The 22,426-nt window shown below is 37.5% G+C and overlaps 1 protein-coding gene and 1 long non-coding RNA gene across 10 annotated transcripts; both read left to right on the forward strand.

Moving 5' to 3' along the window:
• Positions 1-481: 481 nt before the first annotated feature.
• Positions 482-797, forward strand: LOC121599665. The gene is made up of 2 exons (XR_006005718.1): positions 482-546; positions 618-797. It is a non-coding gene; the product is annotated as an uncharacterized LOC121599665 (long non-coding RNA).
• A 2,550-nt stretch (positions 798-3,347) lies between these two features.
• On the forward strand, positions 3,348-17,845 carry LOC121599223 (protein goliath-like). Of its 9 annotated transcripts, none has more exons than XM_041926867.1 (11): positions 3,871-3,951; positions 9,651-9,787; positions 9,938-11,100; positions 12,426-12,561; positions 12,625-12,742; positions 12,840-12,911; positions 13,023-13,099; positions 13,168-13,264; positions 15,449-15,598; positions 15,674-15,889; positions 15,960-17,845. In XM_041926867.1, exons 3-11 carry the CDS (start codon positions 10,557-10,559, stop codon positions 16,617-16,619), a joined length of 2,070 nt encoding a protein of 689 aa, XP_041782801.1. In that variant the 5' UTR covers positions 3,871-3,951; positions 9,651-9,787; positions 9,938-10,556; the 3' UTR covers positions 16,620-17,845. The 9 variants fall into 9 exon arrangements, with proteins under 9 accessions (XP_041782800.1, XP_041782799.1, XP_041782798.1 ...); XM_041926868.1 differs by having other exon boundaries at positions 9,651-9,695; positions 9,935-11,100; XM_041926870.1 differs by having other exon boundaries at positions 9,651-9,695.
• The last annotated feature ends 4,581 nt before the right edge of the window (positions 17,846-22,426 follow it).

Consider the following 22,426-nt stretch of genomic DNA (forward strand, 5'->3'; position numbering starts at 1 on the left):
TTAACAACATGCCCGTCATGGGTTCAAGCCCCAAATAGACCGTGCCACCATACGTAGGACTGACTATCCTGCTATGGGGGGAAATCAATAAGTCACTGAAAGCCAACCCCACAAGTGGGTTGGCAGGCCTTGACCGGCATCGGTTGTTGAGCCAAAGAAGAAGAAGAAGAATGAATCAATCACTCTACCATTGCTTGTTGCCTTGAAAAAGGGAAAACCGCAAAGAATTAAAAATCCTCAAGCACCCATAGTTGGTCAGCAACACCGTTCTACCAAGGTTATTAGACTCTATACAGGTTACGACAGAGCGTTTGAGAGGGTCACCATTATGGATACCTTTTATATACCACCCTTTTGACGATGTTGGTCAGGGAACCTGTGATGATGTGGTGCAAAAAATGCTACCAGCATCACTTTCGTTCAGCTATTGCACTTGACCCGAACTAGGACCGCGACGGCGCTGACGAACTTGCGGCAGCTATTATGATGCGTATCCCTCCTTCGAAATTGCGGTGCTGAGATGATGATAAAGTAGAAGCTTGTGTGGTATGGCCTCGTCCTTACTAAAACACTGCTTAAGCTACACCCAAGGTGACATGAATTATCGTCCCCCACAGGAATAAGGCTGCAGCCAGAACGGAATGAATATTTGTTTTCTTTGAACTGGAACGGCAACAGTGGCAGCATAGACGATCGTCTCGAACATGACGACTGCAACGAACCGACATGGAACCGCGGACAATAACTTAAATAACAACTATGCATAAGCACAAATATACTTATAGTTTATTTCCTAATTATAATTGTTACAACAGGACCGTTCAACATTTACTCCCCGGCTCAACCACTACTCTTCCTTCACAAGTGCTCTTCTCGGTGACCTCATATTCATCTCTTTCTCCTTCTCTTTATCATATAATTTGTATGAAAAGTGAAATAATGTGGATAGGGTTTATCTGCCTCTATCAAACATGAAAAATATTATAACGTCATACATGTCCATACTGCAATCACATCGTGTGTTAGCTTCCACGAGAAGATATATTCGTTTTTTTATTAGGTTAGCATGCAATGCTGTCTCTATTGAACCGTTAGTTCGGAGCCGTTGGTTCGGAGCCGTTGATTCGTCGACGGCTCTGGAACAGTGGACTCGAAGCCGGCTCCGCAGTTGTTGGAATGGAGCCGTGAGTGCAGAGCTGTTAGTCCGGAACCGGCTGCGGAGCCCTTGGAGCGGACCTGGCTACGGAGCCGTCGGAGCGTAGCTGGCTCCGGACCCGTTAGTCCGGAGCCGTTGGTGCGCTCCGAAACGCCCATCACTAGATCACAGGACTGTTCTTGGACGGAAAGAATCTCGTGTGATGAAATTCTACGAGAAATCAAAAAATAAAATTATTTCTTTTTCATTTCACCAAAATATGAATCAAATTACCATATGCTGTTAGAGACTGGTTTAATGTTAATCTATGGTTAGAAACGTGTCGTTCGATATGATTTTTTTTATGTCCAGCCGCTGCATACATTTTCCGTCCAGCATATGCTCACTATCTAGCTACTTCATCCGCTTCTTTATCGGCTCTCCCTTATTGCTTATACACACATGATTTTGCAGCCAACTTAAGTTAATGTCCTGAGATCGTTTTCCGACGTAACGATTTTTCAACTCGTACATGTTGGGTCTTATTACGATAACACACGAATATTCATAGCGGAATCCCTTCTCCACTTTCTACACAAGTCCAGTAGAAAGTACATAATTAAAATTATATTTACAATAATGGAACAATTCAACCTAAAACATCGTACTATTGCACGATTGCAATCCAGTTGCAATCAGTCGAATTGTAAACAAACCAGTCCAATTGTAAACAAACCATTCCAATTTGTCTGTCAAAATTTTTTCATTCATTTTTTTATTGGAAATCGGCCAAAACAGGCTTTTGTCATAACCTGTATAGAGTCTAATAACCTTGCCGTTCTACAGTGAGTAACTTTTTCGTATATGGAGATTCTATAGTGAGCAATCGTCACCTATGAGCATAACGTGAGCGTAACGTGAGTATAACATGTGAGCGTCACCTCTTACTTCGTTTTGTATAGGGAAATTCTTTGTGTTTTCGTCATATTTGATGATAAAATCAAAGAAATAATTTATTTTTCCTGTTTTATCACTTATTCTTCATTATCTACAAGACACATGGACAATTGAAGTGAAATTAGAACTATTACTCACATGATTTTAAATTTCGTGACGAAACAAATCATCAAATCTTTTATATATCTCATATACCTAATTTTTTCGATAAAATCAATAAACATACAAAAATGTACGTACTAACCCAAGTGCCACAAATCCACTAAACGACCACTAAACGCCTTCTAAACGCCTCAAATTCTCTACCTAAACGGAATATAGAAAGACTTCGTTTAGCAGACGGCAAACGACTCATGCATTCTAAAAATAGCAAAAAAGCTGGTGGCGCCATCTGTTTGTGGGATACCCAACCGTGGAGCTTCCTCGCTTGGAGGAGAGCTTTCTCATTTCCTCTGTACTGTTGTATGGTTTCGCATTGAAGTTATGCATCGCTAGAACTAGAACGGCGATACGATTGTTGAAATACTAAACTCCAACGGAAACCACCAGTACTGAAGCAAGTGAGATTTGAGTAATGGTCGTTGGTGTTGATACCCACGTATCTGACCACACGACCATTCATATAGATTTTTGCTTGGAAAGTTAGAAGGCTATATAGGTCATTATAAGATGAAACTTGTCGAAACACATTGCAAGAAAAGGATAGCAATATAATGATGAGTTGTAATACGCCATCTATTGATCAAACCAATGAAGCTGTGAAGCTTTCATTTTTTTCCTATGGATATTCAATTTTCCAGTCGTTTAAGCTTAATCTGTGGCGCTTGGGTAACCTACAAATATTTTCTATTTGCTAAGCTTTGTGTGCGGAAACCATTGGTTAACGGGTTTTAAATGACGTAAAGTCCCTCAACTATACGTAAAGGCGACCCCCCAAAGGCCTTTATCCACCACCTAATCTCATTAATCTACCTGGGTAGGAAGAAGGACAGTGGACGGGTAGCTTGACGAACTTCTTGACAAATTTGCCGTTAGGGGGAGAAAAGAAGGCCTGAGAAAATGCGCGAATGGCAATGATTTCTTCCGTCGCTTTGCCCAGCGGGTACTTTGAAACGAGCGCTGTCGGCAAGTAAAGGAAAGGTAGAGAAAATGAGCGAGATGCAGCGATACTAGAACGTCAAAACCCCTCGCCATGTTGTACGGGGCTTGCCGTAGACACAACGGATTTGTTGGGTGGCCAAATTTTAACAATCTTTTCTTTTTCGCAATCAAATTGACAAGCTAAGGACTGCAACAGCAAGAAAACATCAACATTTTTGCTACACCTTTCAATCGGAAACGACGCGAGTGCAGTGTATGTTGAGTTGGTGAATGGGAAAATAACAATTTCTGAAATTCACCAAGCAATACAATTTCAACACGAGTGATTACGTTACACATCTTTGTCAAGTAGGCAACAGGGGAAATATTGTTTCGTACTTTGGTTTTACAGTGATTTAAGAGCGTGAGAAAAAAAAGGAACGCTACAGAAAATTGTGGTTTGTTTCTCAATCTTCAAAGTGTATTAATTGTATACGCTGTTGTCGATAAAGTGGGGCATCCTCCCTGACAGAGAGTCTCCCCTGGTGGAGGTTTCTTTTCGTGCTGCCTCTTCCTTCCGACAAGCTAGTTTCGCGATTTCTTTGTGTGGTTATTGGGCTAAAAATATAGCGCACTTTCGGTGAATATTGTCGTGTGCTGTTTGCTCGGCGAATAAGTAAACCGGCTGCGCCGAAAACAACCGGAAGAAACACCCGGAAGGTGGTAGCCTAGCTTCTCGAATCCAGCTGGCCTCGACAAGATCGACCAAGACAGCACAGGTAAGACGCACACATGTATATGTATTTACATAATTCTTGCTTCTCATTTCAGCGCAACAAGACTGAAAAGATTAGAATAACGGGGTTCGTTTTGCCATCGTATCAATTCAATGACTAATGGTGATCTCCGTACAATTGCAATTTGCTGTTTTTTTTCGTTTTCGTTGTGTGTGTGTATCAAACAATGTGTCGCGACTCGTCTGGTGAGGTTGCAGTACAGAATGTAGGGAAAGAATAAGTAAAGCAGATGTTTGTTTGAAGCTGATACTTTCCCATACTGGTGCTGTAAAAGTGACGGAACTACAATTTGTTCCGTCTTTTTCCGCCCACGACAAAATCCCCAAAAAGATAGCTCAAAGTGGGTCAAACAGAAAAAAGTATCGGAGAACGGTTTCGCCTGCTGATGCTCGCGTTCGGGTGTTGCTCATATTTTGGTTCAATCCTGAGAGATTCTACTGCTGATGCTGCAGTCAGGAGAATGTTTACGGCTAGCTCTTCCTGCCTGGGATATGTTGTTCTATTCCTTTACGTCATAACTGGTTGCCTTTGTGAGCGATGTGGGGATTACCCCCAACAATGCTTTTCGGAGTAATCTGTCTCTGGGGGCAATCCAAAAATATTCTGTTTGTTTGTTGTGGTTTCAGGTGCGAGGCAATTATAAATGTGTATGCCTGTTTCCCACACTGGGATTTCTTGTTTCACTTGTTTTGCAAGTATAGACAAACAATTTAGTGTTGTCTTGTTTAATGTATAATTATCGTGAATTTGCAAGCCAAAGAAAACAAACTTTTCTTTGCCCTAAAAATACAACGACATTGCAAAATATGCTTTAATCGACTCACAGGGCTAACTAAACTGTTTATATAACTCACTTAAGGCCAACGCTGCCTTTAAACGCATTAAAGATCATTTACATGAATCGCAGTCCAGTAAACGATAAGACAGTAAGAAAAAGAATCTGATTGTGTGTGGGTGTGAAACGGCTATACCTAGTATGGTTTCCGGAGTATAGACTGCATGGGCCGGCAAAATTGGCGAATAAGAAGAGTAAAGTTCGAGGTCGCATGATTCGAACTACAACGTGCATCATTCATTAGTGCAATAAGGGAAAACGAACAGGCGTGAGAGGTCTTTAATCCTATACCAACATGTGCTTTGGACAGTCACATTTGACAAACCTTATAGCCACGCCGCTCAGCCAATAGTTCAGTCGTATGCTAGCGGACAACATAAATAGAAACCGCTTGCCTCTGTGGCAGTCGCACATGGCCCAAGGCAGGTTTGTTGTTGACTAGTTGGAAGGTGTTGTTACAGATTATTTGTGAATTCTACCATTCCGGTCACGTGAACAGGGAAACTGCGCCAATAGAAATGCAGAATAGTATTAACATTAAACTTCTTCAACAAACAATAGACACCAAGAACGTGATGGTTTATCATAGCGGAGGTATTGATCTTCGCGTGCGCTCAAGAAGGACACGCGTGTATGCCCCATCTTCACGTGTATCAAGAGTGCGGATAGCGTGGAACCCGAATGCACGATCAAGCTCAGACAAAGCACCGAATGTTCTTTGTTTATCATTGTTGCACGTTGGTATTCTCTCATTCAGATATATTGGATTTTAGCGGAGAGTACGATCTTACGTAGTTTTGTTGTTGTTATAACAACTGTTGTACTGTTTTTTCCGTTTATAAAAAAGTGATCTCTTGATGTTGATCCCTTTGGCCTATTCCTGCTTAATGAGGTAATGAAACATTTAATTTTAATTAGGCTTTATAAATCAATTCAATTTGAAGAAACTACCATAATCATTATTAGAAATGTGTTTTTAATCATGTTTAAACGCTTTTTATAAAGAGTGAATAAGAGTAAGTAAGAATAAAGCAGAATATTAAGCAAATCATGTATATATATATATATAATATATATATATATATATATATATATATATATATATATATATATATATATATATATATATATATATATATATATATATATATATATATATATATATATATATATATATATATATATATATATATATATATAAATATATATACATTTATTTTATTCAGGAGTTTGCATTAATTATCTATACATAAGTGATGAAATATCTTTAAAGGTTATCTTCCAAAAAAAACCATTTTTTTAATATATTTTTTTTAAATGGCTTTATCTAAGTTTTTTTAGTTTTGCGAGGAGTATCGTATACTAAGGAGAAGATAAATATTGTATACTCACTGCTGCTTGGAATCAACTGTTCTTTGTACCCATGTAAAAGCCAGTATGGAAATATAAATGGCACTTTTACCGAAGAAAATGGATAGATTGTTTAAAAATAGGGATAGAGTTAATCGAAAAATATGTTTTGTTTGAAGCAGGGTATGCATGGAATCAGAGACCTGTGCTACACTACAGCCTGGGGTAAATAAAGGAATTGCTTGTCTGCTACATTTAATCGTTTTACACAGGGCATTGAGAGAAAAAATATTCAAATGAAATTAATCAGTAAACCTGAATAGTCGGATGCGTGTGTTTTTGCACCCAATCGCGTTAGTAAACGCATGAAGTTTGAATCGCGGATGTTCCACGCCTAGTACGGTTAGGCCTGCTAATTACGTTAGCATGATCGCGTGAAGTAGCTGCAGTAATCAGCTATTTGTGACGTTCATTTCTGTGCATTTGTACTGGTACCATCTATGAATCTTAGCAAATTAGTGATCGCGGATGGATTATTCCCCAATACGCCGCTACGCACTACATTGCTTAGCTACTCTACAGCCGTTATATTTGAGTATGTGTGCGTGGGCAGTAGTATTTTAAAAGCGTATAACAATTTAACATTTGTTTTGTAGTTTTTATTTCCCATTAAATAGATTTTTGTCATCACTGTACCGTGTTTGTCCTCACTGTACTGTGTTTGTCGCCGTTGTACCTATGTTAAATATAGTATTAATTGTTTGATGGTAATCGGTAGTGCGTGCTCGTGTTTTATTTTGTAATTTATTGTGGGTGTACGGGGGTGGGTTAAGTGTAATCCCAGATGTTAGGAATGTTAACAAAATTTGTTTGCTAAAAGTTTGCATTTATTAGCTCATGGTTGGAGGTGAAATACATAATTTGTCTGTTTGTATCTGTACTGCAACACGGGATAGTTCATAAAAAGTATAAATTGAAAGAAGGAGTTCGATCATGCTATTCTTGAAATATTCGACGCAATAATTGACAACGCGAAATACACGTCAGATACGCTATTTGAAAGCCTCCCGCATCACGCATCAGCTGCTGAATAATTCATTCTCGACTGACTTAGCGGAGCGTGCATATTTGTTATTTCCCGCAGGTTTCCACCATCAAACCACTCGATTTGCTAGCAGCTCTGTCGCCGATGCAGAATAATTAATCACAGTATTTAAATACAGCCGGGAAGCACATCTCACAGATTTTTCTTGCCTACCTTTTGTGGATAGAAGAACAATACAGTAAAAATTAAATCAGTTAACTGCAGGCTCCTCTTTCGGGACTATTTGTTATGAGAAAACCAAGTCAATGATTGTCGATTAAAGATTTGTGTGATGCTCATATCCCTGCCCATGGAAGTTGGCTGCCTTAATTTATTTATAATTTATATATTGATTGGTTTGGTTATGTCGCTGTTATCAAACAGACACTGTTTATATATATACTAAATATGTTACAAGTTTCTAAAAACATCATGTGTTACCAATTCATACAGATGAAGATGAAAACCCGAGGGATGTATAGTAGATCTCTTCTAAGTTCATCACATGTATAGGGCTATTAAGCAAGTAATTTTATGATTATATGAGATAGCAAAGGCTCAAAAGGATGGTGTTTGGTGGCCAATTTTTTCTCCAGCTTAGCAACCTATACCAACATATAAGCGCAATGATAAGAGAAACAGTCCATATCAGTACCGTACTAAACTCGTGGAGCAAGCAATCGACAAATAATATTGAGAGCAACTCGTATCAGCAGCGTCATACTGCTTGTCTGTTCGTTGACGACAGATGACGAAAAGAAACCCCTTATGGCTTTGTTATATCTCAGGCCGGTGGCGTCTCGGTGTGCGAAGGTTGGTGTGGCGTTCGTTGTTTGTCGCGAGTCGCTAGATCTACGGTTGGCGAAGTAAATTGCGCTACTGCCGTTTCATGTCGATGTATTCTCCTAGAAAACATAAATATAAACTCACGCTAACCTTCGCGCATTCAATGACCCACCTTCCCCGGTCGGAAGTGTTGGAACCTGACGATAGTGGAGGAGGAAGCCAAGCAGGTTGTATCGACTACACTATACGACACGCTCTATACCATCCCACCGTGAACTGCAGGGATTGTAAAGCGGTGTACGTGTGTGGGGATCCACTGTCTGAGTAAGATGAAGCAAATTGTAAAATAACGACGCACGCATTCTTACGTTTACGCAGATCTCGAAGGGTTCATCTCGATATGTTCCCCCTCCTTTGTTTGATCCTACAGGAGTGCTATAATCGTATAACCGGTTATATAGAGCGCGAGTGACTTGAACTAGACTTGCAATAATGATTACTATCGAATAGCACTCACACATTTGAACACATACATTCAATAAGATGCATTAGCTGTACCTAGATGATGCTACTTGACTACGCGGATACAACTGTTGTTGTTTGCGACCACTTTCATTAAGTTAGTTTAGTATTAAATTAGTCGCACCTCCACAAGTACCGATGGAAAAAAATGAATTGCAATGATCAATATTTAGATTAACTGTTTTTTTAGATTCAATTTTACAAAAAAAGTGTTAACTCATCTTCGGTTAATCATTTATTGTATAGGGTTCGGACACGTGGTACATTTGTCAACTCTTAGGAACGACTTAACAAAATGCACGTCGTGGTTCAAGACTCGTATGGACCATTGCCCCGTAGCAAGGACTGACTACCCGAATGCGTGGAACATAATAAGTCACGAAAGCCTGTATAAACCGACTTGTCTCCGTAGGACGTTGATCCGCCTAAACTTGGAAGAAGAAGAAGAATTATTGGGGTCATTTGCTGCATGCTGCAGAGGTTGTATCATATTACAGGAGGATCATCGTAGTTTAGTTTGACTGAAAGTTTGTTTGTGAACGTACGTGTGAACTATAATATATATTTATATATATATATATATTATATTATATAGTTATCATAAAACATAATGAAAGATAAAGAAATGAAGGTTATAGTTTGGTTTTCAACCAAATGTACTGTAGAAATTTGTTTTCAAACGAACGGATACTACACGGCACATGAAAGGAAGTGTAGAGTAAACCGTAAGGTCAATGATACAAGCGAACCGTACAATTTTAACACATTGAATTTGAACCCGCTCACCGATATCAATGTTCGTATGGCCTTCTATTGCTGTTTTGTAATAGTGTACAATAAGTGAAATATAACTTTAACATTGATTTCGATGTTGTATTTTAGGTAAATATTTGTTAATTCCTTTGTTATCATTTTTTTGTTGCAATTATGAAATATAAGAAATATAAGAAAACCGAAATATTCTAAATGTGTAATTGCATTACACTGAGATTTTCTTGTATGTAACATATATGTTGCGGATTTTCCTTCAACTCACCTGTCGAGTATTTGCTATAAGTCTGAAGTATAATCGTGCTATTCTTTCTGCTCTTCATTTTTCAACAGGGATCTTATAAGAGTGTTGCACAACTGACAACACGGCGTAACGAGGTATCCAGATGCATACTAGAAACAACTAAAGGAAGCCGAAAGAATGCTAGTTGACTTTAAATATCGTACAAGTCAAGGATACTAATGCGAAGGTCTTTTCATTTTGAATGCCATTGAATAAGAGTTTGGGAGAAAGCGCAACTTATTCAACGATCAGGAACCCAACTACTATAATTCCAAATTATAGTAATCGTATGTAGCTGCATATAATAGTTATCATTCTTGTTTTTTATTCCTAGCAGTACTGCAGCGTGCAAGGGTAAAACGAACTCAAAACTACGTTAGAACACAGTACGATCGCAGTTTGTAGAGTCCAACCTTCGCGGGTGGTAAAGTTGAAAACATACAAACCCACACACTGATACGAGAACGGTTAGACTGACTAGTGCATTACTGCTGCATTTGTGCATTGTTGTTCAAGTGATCGGACCATTCAGAACGTGAGCTGGATGTTTGTTTACTCTTTGGTGCTATATCGATTAGGTCGCCGAAAGTGAAGAGTAAGATATCGTGTGGCCTCGGTAGCGCGTTGTTACTCTTCTAGCAACGATTTGAAGTGATGATTATGTTATAAAGACATTAAGGTTTTATGTAGTATAACATCTTGTACAGTGAACCTGATCTTACTTTGCCAATCGAACCTTCAATGGAAAAGCAGTGTTGTGAAGTGAAATCGTGCTAAGGAAAATGAAAAAAGTGGAACAAAGGTGTCGGTTAGTGTGAGCTTAGTTACGTCTTAGTTTTGCCGCTCTTTGCCCGTATATCCAATGCCAGTGCCAATGATCTTGCAATAATATACGTACGACATTTACGAAACAAGTTGATCACTAGTTAGTGGGTGCAAATATTGAAATAGTTAACATGATGTCTGCGTTAAGCCACCAGGTGAACATGAACAATTTTCTGTCGCTCCTGGTGGGCGCCTCTTTAGTCGCGGCAAATTCATCTCCGAGCCACGATATAGCTTCTCTGTCACAGCCAACCGAGTTCAGTAATGGAGTTTCATCGTTTGCTTTGCCGGCAGAAGATCGAATGGCCATTGAGAGCTCCACGCTGGCCTATCTAAACTATAGCTTTACAGGGCCGGATGGGCACTTGATAGAGTTCGGCAGCGAAAGCGCAAAGTATGGTGAAGGACGAGTTTTGAATCGAAGTGGACTATTGGTGCACATCAGCAACAGTGCTAACCATTCAGACCATACCGGATGTTCGAAGCAATGGTCCGGTACGCTCGGTGGAACAATTCCGGAGCGCGATGCACCCTGGATTGCACTAGTACGTCGTGGTAGTTGTAATTTCGAAGACAAGGTTAAACATGCATACGAGCGCGGTGCTGCAGGGATCATTATCTATAATGATAAGAATGATACAAAGTTGGAAAAAATGAAGATCAACGATAAAGAGCGTAAGTAGTAATCTTAATCCTAGTTGGTGTATTAGTGAACATTAGTTTTCCCTACATTAAATAGAATAAAACAAATTATGAACAATATTTTTGCGAAACCATTCACTCGGAGGATTATTGGGAAAATATTCGTGAAATGAAAATTTATCAATTTAGTAGTAAATTAAAATCTCTGCCATATGCTTACACCTTGTTTGGACCGGGTGCTCAAAAATAAGTTTTTCTTATCCTACTATGTGTAAAACGATAAGTTTACGATAACCCAGCTCAGTTTTGACTGATTACGGTTGTTTCTGTAAATAAGCAGAAAATGAAACGTGTGATAGCATACATAAACACTGTTTGATTAAAAAATGAAGTGACGTTTCACAATTTTCTTGTTTGCTAATTTCTAACTGTATTATTATACACCTAATGATAATACACAATTAATGTGTTTTCAACACTATCGGAGAAAAACTTGCTTATTGTTATATACAGTCAAACGTCGATTAAAATATATATGATCTAGTCTTATAGACAAACTGAAATAAATCTAAATAGCCCAATCGTTAGAGAGGTTATTAAACGCGGGTTAGTCAACCCGCATATTATAACCGAAGAAACCTGGTACCACGCATAACCATGTTCGACTGTATTTATGAAAATAAAATAAAATGTCGGAGATACATTTAATCAACCCGCTGGTGTTGAAGATCACGAATTAAGTTACATTGGAAGGTTTTGTCTGACAGGACATTGAAAAAAGAAAATAAGAATTAACTTTATCGTTTTATCGTTAGTTTGTCTGTCGTCTGTACCTCATGAAAGCGTACGATACGACAAGTACAATAAAGAGTAGAAACCCTTGAATCTCTTTCATTTGTGACGACGAGCGACCTCTGAATGGAATAAAACCTCGAAGTATGGTTATGCCCATGGCATCGAGTTCTCAGTGTTACTTTGTGTTTCTGCATGGTGCATGTTACCATGTGGTAAGAAAGCATGGTTATGAGTTAAACTGAATTGATTTAACGCAAAACAATGATATGTTGATCTACTGTCTGATCCCAGACCGGTTTCATAAGAATAGCCATGTTTCGTCATTAAACAAATATTACACTGTGTTGGAATCCGATACGAACGTTAAAATAAAAAAAAGTCAAATACATGCTTATTATAAATTACTATTAAAGACGATCATTTTTGTATTACTTCGTTGTTCCGGTAGAGTGAATTTACTTAAATAATGGTTTTATTTTTACCACGATTATTTCTACCGGTAGCTTCGAAAGTTCATATATTTCAATATTTCATATTCTTATTGTTTATTTACATTGATGCAGGAAACATTACTGCAGTCTTCACCACCAATGCAATGGGGCGTGAGCTTATTGAAATTTTGGAAGTTCATAGATCCGTTGTGCAAATGCGCATAATTGAAGGATCTCGTCAGTTCCGCAACCTAGGAAACATTAATCGGTATGTAGTGCTTTCAAAATAATTTGACATGTGTTGATATGCTTTTCGTGTCATTACTTGCAGAACGTCTGTGCTGTTTGTTTCAATTTCATTCATTGTACTAATGATAATTTCCCTGGTTTGGTTAGTATTTTACTATGTGCAACGGTTCCGGTATTTGCAAACCAAAGACAAACAATCAGTAAGTAACATGCCCAACAATTTATTTAAAACTTTTCTTGCCAATATAATTGCAAAATTGATACATGTCGTACGATAATTTATTATTTATTACGCAGAAACGACTCTGCAGTGTCGCAAAGCGGATTATAGCAAAAATCCCTACCAAGAGTATTAAATCAGATGACAAGGTATGTTATTTTTTTAATTTGTGATTTGAAATGGGCTAATTTCCAAGGAATATTGCAAATTTTGATAAAAATTAGTAATGGGTAACTGATATCGAATATTTCGTTTTTCAGGAAATCGATAATGATTGCTGTGCCATCTGCATCGAACCGTATAAAGTAACTGATGTTATACGTGTTCTGCCGTGCAAGTATGTACTATTGATAAACGAAAAATTACACTACATTTAATATAATCTACTCTTTCCCGTTCATCCAGGCACGAGTTCCATAAGGTCTGCATAGATCCATGGCTACTTGAGCATCGTACCTGCCCAATGTGCAAAATGGACATTCTGAAGCATTATGGCTTTGTGGTGGGTTCTTCCTCATCTTCTCAAATCAATTCAGCGATCGCAGAATATCTAAATGTTGCCCCACCGCCACCGCCCTCTAATACGTCTACCATCACTACCTCCTCAATTGCATCGACTGAAGAATCATCGAGAAGAGTTTCCTGGTCCACTGGGGCAGATATGGGTCCAGCTACGTCTGCCACAGTGGATGGGAGCATTCCAACGACGCTCTTTGGTAATGATTACGTTGCCGGTCGCAATGGTGGCACTTCCGTTGGTCAGCTTACTGATATCGTAACAATCATTATCAACATCGATGATAACGAGAGTCCAACAGGTCGTGGTGATACTGTTACGGGCAGTAGCGGTGCGAGTGGCGGTGGCAGCAACAGTAGGATGGGTGTATTATGCGATCTTTCAACGCATGACGTTGTAAATTGTAGTAGCGCTAGTGCTAGTAGTAACGACAGGGACAATAGTAATTGTGATAACGGTAATACAATCAGCAACGACAGTAACGAAAGTAACAGCGACAGCCATCTTATAAGCAGAAAAATAACAGATGTGTAAAAGCATCTTAATAACATATACTATTTAGTAATAGTCCTGAAACAATGCTTGACGATAGTTAACGATGAAGAAGGTAATCCTAAACTGTGCCATGCGAGCCGGCTCGTCTGACATTAGAGTCCACGTAGTCTGGAATTATTGTGTGTTCACTAGTTTCTTCAGTTATTTGATTAACTGGATAAACTTAAATGATTGATACACAATCTAATGATCAGACCATTAACACTGTAACATACCCCGAGTGGAATTAATTCGATGCCTAAAATAGACCAGCGACCCGTCGTAATCGCGTATTAAAACTTAATTGTTTAGCACTATAACCGTGTAAGATTCTGTGATACAAACTTGAGACATAAATATGATAATTTTGTCACTATCGTAATCGAACTCATTCAGCTTCGGTCAGCGCTGTTATTTGACACGATGCTACTATTACTAATTACTATTGATCCCGTCTTAGCTGTAGAGTTAAACAGGCGCAGCTGAAATGGTGATGAGATACAGACTAAGAGATAGAAAGAAAAATAAAAGAGAGAAAGAAATACAAAAAGGAAATGAACAGTTTATAGAAAAAAGATAAGGATAAATAGAGCTGAAAGAAAGAGAAAGAAAAGAAGACGTAAAGATAGAAAAGGAGAACGAGAGAGTGGGACGGACAGATTAAAGTAGCAGGACAATCAAAGGATATCCTTATTTCTTCGCTATCCCACCATATTACAAGGGTACAGCATTAGGGTAATACACGAACGTTTGGGCATATGCGAAATATCATAGATTTTTGCACCAGTTTGAATAATTTTGCGAGCTCTTTTAATACTAAAAATGGCCCAAATGCCCCGACAGCTGCAGGATATAAGATATGCTTGCTGCCGATCACATGTATCACCATCTTGAGTATGCAACAATATTATCGAAAATATTGAAAATGATCATCCCTTCAACATATAGATTTCATGATAGAAAAGAAATTATTTTCTCATTTTTAAAATCCATGGTCTATTACGTAGTTTGCTCAAATGGCGCTTATAAATGAGCAATAGAACGAATGAGCTTTTAGCAACGGATAAGCACTTATGCACTTACGAAAACTGTATAGAAAATAAAAAGCAATATGGTTTTATTCATTATTTCTTTTTTGTTATAATTTTTCTGCTAGGTATAATATTTATTAAATTCGATACATTATTTTTCTTCGCTATTTTTCTCTTAATATTTTGGGTTGGGTGAACATTTCAGTAGTTATTGCTTCGTATAATTTAAATAACGATACATTATTGCAGTAGTTTACAATAAGCTCGAATAAATATTATTATTTTTTTAATTCATCAAGCAAAGTAATCGCATTAATTTTCTTACTTTCAATCGTGACTATTGTCGTGGTGTAGACACGTTTCAATACTATTTGAAGTAATCAAAAAGCCAGCAAACATTTCATTGAATTCGCCAACTTTTTAATTAAAATTTATACTAGTTATATGTTGTTAGATATCATTTATTAAAGTATTTTCTTGATGGCTTCGTATTATAAATTGTGAAATGTATACCATTTCTGGTTAATACAAATAAGCTTCACGGCTTCACGTAATGTGTAAAATACAATAAGACCGCTTCGTGATTTACCATTTGTTTTCTTAGTTTACGGGTAGTCAAGAAAGTATTCTTCAACTAGACATGGACATGGAAGAAGGAGATCTTATTGACGACAGAAGCAGCACGGATGGAGGATATCAAAGACGTAACAGTGTCAGTCCTTTACCTCAAATAAGAGCCTCGAATGAAAATCAGGTAACGTAAATTGTGGAAACACCCGACACTGCTGTGGCTGTATTGTTGATAATATTACTCCTTTCTTTTTATCAGATATCACGCAGTTCTTCTGATTCAGATTCCGAACAAGAACAGTCATCGCCTGGTCGACGTTCGGCTCAAGCACGAATTAAGCGTGATAGCCAACAAAATCATGATGAGATGATACCGCAGGACGGCGACATTTGTGTAGGCTGTCTTGCAGCAGCGTTAAACAGGAAACAGAAAAACAATGATACCTGTGCTATTACAGACGATGTGGACAGTGATGTGAGTATGACTATGATGGGATATATCGAATTGGCAGACAATACAATTACATGTTTTCCCTGTCGTTTAGTCTTACGCCGCTGAGACAAACGGTTCCAAAAGTCTACCAGCAACACTAAAAAAATACAAGGGTAACCATTCAACCGGATCTTGTCGCGGTATGAATCCTCCAGACCATTATCATCCGTATCCTCATAGTAACAACCGTGGCAGCAAAGATTACCAGACTCAAGATTCGCAACAATCCGCTCGTGATGATGCAAACGCGCCACATTCATCGAAAATTTCATTCAAGTTTTATAAAACTGATCGCGGTCAGCCACGTAAAACACGAACACCGCTCCGCAACTTAATTCCTCAATCGATTTCAGCACCCTGTGATACTGACAGCTCGTTGCGCGTATGCATCCATAGCAGCCCAGAGCAGCTTTCAAAAGAGGCTTCTACATCCAAGTTGGATGCAATGGAATCCAACACACAAATAGAGGACGTACCTCAAGTGCATATAAGTCTACATCCGGTCAATGTCAAGCGACGTTGCTCGCTGTCACGCAATTCATCTTGTTCATCAGGTGGTCGCAAGGACATTGTAACAAGCGAAGATCTGAAAATGGCAATGGATTACTCCAATGAAGAGGATGTTTCAGATGAAACGGAGCCAAACAGTGATAATGATCTGATAGTTAGACGATCGGAGCGGGGTAGCGAAAAAGAAACTCGGAAAAAGTGATTAAATCGATGGTATCGTTTAAAACCATCGGGTAATTCATGGCACGATGATAGATAATGATCGCTTTTCTGCTACCACCCAAGAAACACGGTTGATGACGAATCGAAACACATAATGTGATAGAGTGAGACTGTACAGGCGAGACATATGTGAGTCAGTTTCCGTTAGATAAAGCATGTGTTTGTACGGACTTTTCCCGCAATGGGAATGGGTTTCTGCATTGATGTAGGTGGACTTATTACGATAAATAATCCCTCCTTTGGAATCCTCCTACGAAACCAGCAGAGCTTTCAGCTTAGACAGTAGTTCTTGAACACTTTCAATAATAATTCTAGCAAACAAGCAACCTAAAGGAAACATTTGTAGGGCACGTAATATTTTAACCCCGTTCTTTGATAGAATACCAAACCACTACAATGGCGTTTCGCGTTGTTGTTCAGCAATGACGAAATTTAAATAGTATAGATAATTCTAGTGAAATGTTTCTAGCAATATCGTGCAGTCACTAAATCTTGGTATTCCACTACAATGCAATGAATCAGAAACTATTCCACAGTAAAAAAAAACGTTTTCCGAATTAAAGTCCTACGCAAATTGAATGATAGATACTAGTTTTTTTTATTAGATAGGAGGAATATAGCAGTTACTCATTTTGCAATTTAAACTCTTAAACTACATAAGAACTATTTCAAAAAGGAAGAAAAGCGCTTTATCGTTTGATGGTGTATGATTGGCTGTAAGGATTTGTTTTATTCAAACACGCAATACGCTTAGATATGCTCATGTATGATTGAAAACAATGTTTGAAAACACGGAATGCATAAGCTAAATTAATGAAGGTAGCAACTACCAAGATAATGAATGGCTTAACATGACTTTGTCAATTTATTCGACTAAGAAAACAATAGCCAACATCCGCAACTAGACATTTGGCTTTAAAATTGAGCTAGAAATAGTGTGCTGATAGGACATTGAAATAAAATAACTTAAACTACAAAAAGAAGCCAACCATTGTTGTGGGCGTACTATTTTTTTTTTATTTGTCAGATTGTTTAAATGACTTACCTTTGTAACGTTCAGCTTTGCGTTTCAAAAATTAATGTTACGTATCGGAACGAACACGAACGCAGACAAGTGACATATTTTTGTTTTGTAACGTTGAAAATTCGTAGAGGGGCGTTAGCATTCGTCTCGCAAATAATAAATAAACAATAATTAAAACAACAGCAACGTTGAGAACATGTTACTGTCTTTGAACATTTTCATCTTGATTTCTATTTATTGTCATCTGGCTCTTAATAAAAAAATGTATGAAAAAATTACTTGAATCGAATGAAGGATGAGATAATAAGATTTGTATCTAGGTTATTAGAAATTCTTCGACGGCCGACTACACCGCAGAGTTGGCATGTAGAATTGCTTAAATTGCTTTTATCACGAATGTTGGAACTAACTTAGTATGGTATGCACTGTTTTAAGAACAATCCGGTTTAACCAATCGACGAGTCACAGTTAATCAATCTAGCTGACCGTCACTCATTTGATATCATATTTATATACATAAGTTATTGTAAATTGTTAAAGATGCCTATCCCTTTACAACTTTGGTTGTATGTTGTTTAAAAATTAATTTCTGACCTAAAGTAAGCCCTAGATACTAGTGATGGACGGGTCGACCCGAACCTATCAAGTCGGAGCCATCCGTAAGCGACCCGAAAGGTACATGTAGGTTCAGTGGGTGCAACGACTCCGGTAGGTGCGAGAAAGCATAAGCGACTCTGACCCGTGGGTGCAGCGAGTTCAGGTCGGGTATTGAACCTACCTTGACTCGACCCGACCCGAACTCGTTGCACCAACGGGTCGGAGTAGCTTATGCTTTCTCGCACCAACTGATCTTTCGGGTCGACCCGAAATCGTTGCACCCGCGGGTCGGATTTGATTCCGACTCCTACCTAGCGCACCCGCTGCACCCACGGGTCGGAATCGATTCCGGCTAGCTCGCACCTGACTCCGGGTCGGGTCGTGAAATGAATCGTATGACCCAACACTACTAGATACATTACATCGGAAAACCAGGGGACAGAAGCGCTACTTATTCTAACTTGATGTCCTACAGGTTTTCGTGTGTTTGTTTCTTGCTGTTATCCCTGTTATCTTGGTCCTTATCGTTATACAAAGATTGATATTGGCCAATGAGGATCGAAGTGTATTCGTTGCATATTAGTTTTGACACTCTTTTAAACTATGTTTTAAATTTCCAAACCTACCGATAGCTACCTAAAAAATGGAAGCTTCTACCAAAAACTACCGACACAATTTTGGTGCTCCTAACTATAACCGCCGAAAAAAAATCTTGATGTTGCTGCAGTTACAAAAAAATCCTATATAAAATATTTTTTCTTCAGTGTCTTGGTGAACGGATTTCGTCCTAACGTGTTGAGGACCATTGACTTGAAATATTAGCAATGAAAAAATGTCAAAAAAAAAAATCATTTGTTATCAAGTTATATATATTTAGCGTTTTTGTTCGGTTCTAGTAGTCGTATAGATTTCAAATATTTAACGAGCTGTTACAGCTAGCGCGGATTTTGCGTTTCGCGCGGATTTTGCGGAAATTAAAAAATAGCCTATAAAATCGCCATTATTTTTACTTCGTTGTCAAACACTCCATAATCAAAATCTATAAAATTTCTCGTTCTAACAATTGTTACAATTGTTAACTATTGGTTTAATTCATCTCCAGCTTTGTATCTGATACTTAACGTGATATAGGGTGTCAGTCAAAGTAATTTTCGGCTTTTATTAAACAATAGAAGCTCATTTTCATTTTCAAAGGAAAAAACCAATGGCACTATCGAAGAAATAACTTGGCCGATATATTCTGCAACCAAAAACAGCGTGTATTGCTATTGTTATTAATCTTCCTTTAGACCACCTAGTCAGGAAAAGCAAGGATGGCCCAAAAGTCAACTAAAGCCTTGAGCGCAAAATAAACAGCAAGCTGATTCGTGAAAAAGGATACCTGGTCATTCCCAACACGCATCATACATAATGCTGTCAAGTTTAAAATATCTTGAAAGGGTTTTGCATTGAGGTGTACGAGTTGTCGAAGGTAGTTTACTACTAAAGTAGAACACCTCATAACGAGTTTTTCGCATAGCCAGCAAATCTAAATGCTCTTCAAATACATCTTATAACGAGTACAATCATTTGTGTTTCTGGTGCATTTTTCGGTGTGGATATTAAATCAAGATCATGATCGAAAAACATTCACCATTAGTTTGATTTTAATTATCGCTCAGATAAATAAGAGCTTTGATACAGTTGATGACCGCTAACTATATGAATTTGAATTGGAACGTCGCTAACTGGAGTGATTCGCAGTTTAAACGTCAAAATTAAAACATGCGGAGTTTCATGAAGGGAAACTCATAACAAATGTCTATTTTTTCCAGCAATTTTGGCTCTTTTGCCTGCGTGTGATAATTTATAATTTATATCAACATAAATGAAAAAAAAAAAGATTGGTACGTTCATTCAAGTCAGCGTCAATGATAACAATCAATCCATCGAAAGCTCCCTAAAGGAATCGGGAGGAGTTTGCTTACATCTCGGTCACCTACTGTACTAAGTAATCGTTTAACATAAAACTATTTCCAGGAGGAGAATTGTCGTAGTAACTGTTTGAGTCACAAGTATGTGGTATATGTATACGAGTGCTTCAAATGCGTTTTTCCTGCATCTATTTGCTCATGAAGGCTAGAGTTTCACCTACTAATTGCTTCCACTTGGATGACTTCCATAGGAGTACATTTTTTTATTCGGGAGGAACGGTCCGAAAAGGCCGTATTGCTTCCGTAGGAGGACATATGAGATCTGAAAGTGGATCGTATACGTACTGAAGAATATTACCCGCAAAAAATATAATTATGATGAAACTGGCTTAATTTTGACAAAAAAAAAAAATAAAATAATTATGAAAAGTCTATCTGCGACACAACAAAATCTTAGACACAAACCAGAATATATCGTTCTAAAATCGATAGCACATTTCCAGTCCTGGAACCAATTAGCTTACATTTCATACAAATCATATGGAAAAGAACCTCTCGCATAACGAGTGAGTCACTAGAATGGATAAAACGGATCATTATTAGGGTTTCCATAGTATGTTAAGGTGGATGGCACAGATGGAAAGAATTTAAGAAACAGTTGTGAGGAAAAATGTGTGGATTTTAGGAATTAGTAGGACAGAAATCAGCCGAGCTTTTCAAGAAATTTCAAATAAAAATGTAACAATTTTTGCACTAAAGACAAAGCAGTTTAAAAAAAAATTAAGTATTTTTTCCAAATTTTTAAATTTTATTCCGCGCAAATTAAAACCATAGCTTAAACTACATTACACTGTTAGGAAAAAATCTGGTGTTACCGTTCTCCCTCATGCATCTCCTCTTATAACTCAGTCATTTCCCGGCCATCATACAGTTTCATTATATCTCTGCTTCCATTTTTACATATAACTGAGTATGTATTTTCATTATCAGTAATATCAATATTCAACAAATCTGAAAAGATCTTTCGTATTGGCGCGGATTTGTAAAACTGATGCGGATCTTAAATGGCTTGACGCGGATTTCGCGGTTTTTAAATCGAGACTTCTGTGACAGTATTACAGTATTAAATCACATTAGTATTATAATTTCATGTTTGTACTTCGTTTTTAATTATTATAATTATTATACTTATTGTTTATACTTATTTATTTATAATTACTAGTTATAATGACAACTCACAATCAAATTGAATTAACCACAGATATCGGTACAATTTTATGCAATTAATGAAAACGTTGACACAATACATAACACAGAATTCAAAAACAACTCAACTCTTATCTTCTATGTATACATTATTATATTCTACGCACATAATAAAATACATCTTAACTAATTAGAAGTCTTTATGGTTACTAGAATTGAATAGAAACGCTTTTCAGTTGTGAAACTTGCTATACAAAATATGTGACATACCCTGGTAATATATATATATATATATATATATATATATATATATATATATATATATATATATATATATATATATATATATATATATATATGGGGGATTTATATATATATAATACATATATATATATATATATATATATATATATATATTTTTTTTTTTTTTTAATATTTTGATTTGTATATCTGATGTTTTCAATTTTAACAAGTAAGGATGCATATTTATTTGCATATTTATTGCAAGTTTTAAGTCATTACAACAATTACAGCCAAATATATACGCTTTTTATTCTAGGGATGAGCACACACCTAAACACCTATTCACAAAATGGTTGACCTACCCCGGTAGGTAGTCATGGAAGTAAGCGTGTACTTTTGGTTGTACAGAAAAAGGTTAAAAGTTTCCTCAACATCTACGAAGTTGTATCCTACCCCCGTTAAAGTTCGTTTGCACCGGGATTATCGATTAAACCCGGGGTCTCCAAACTGTTCAGTGCGCGGGCCGCATTGCTTCACATATAATGGTGTTGAGGGCCATTTTTCCATTGATCGCATCTAATGTGAGCGTTTCAATTTCGTCTTTATAAGAAAATACTAACATAACATACAAAACTTCTATAGCCTTCTATTATTTAAGTTTGGTCTACGTCTCTAAAACGCAATAATAACATTTTCCGCGGCCCGTAGTTTGAAGATCCCTAGATTAAACGAAACAAAAAGCTTGATTTGTGAAGCTTTGATGTTGCTGAAAATCTTTTAAAAACTTTTAAAGCCAGGGCTGCT

Source organism: Anopheles merus, chromosome 3L (assembly GCF_017562075.2).
Source record: "Anopheles merus strain MAF chromosome 3L, AmerM5.1, whole genome shotgun sequence".
Taxonomy (NCBI): domain Eukaryota; kingdom Metazoa; phylum Arthropoda; class Insecta; order Diptera; family Culicidae; genus Anopheles; species Anopheles merus.

What these genes read in the sequence shown, in the direction of transcription:
- LOC121599223 (XM_041926866.1), top strand. Translation starts at nt 10,557, where the DNA reads ATGATGTCTGCGTTAAGCCACCAGGTGAACATGAACAATTTTCTGTCG. An exon ending in GAAGATCAACGATAAAGAGC is followed by an intron (nt 11,101 to 12,425) that starts GTAAGTAGTAAT and finishes ACATTGATGCAG; the next exon opens with GAAACATTACTGCAGTCTTC. An exon ending in CAGACGATGTGGACAGTGAT is followed by an intron (nt 15,890 to 15,959) that starts GTGAGTATGACT and finishes CCTGTCGTTTAG; the next exon opens with TCTTACGCCGCTGAGACAAA.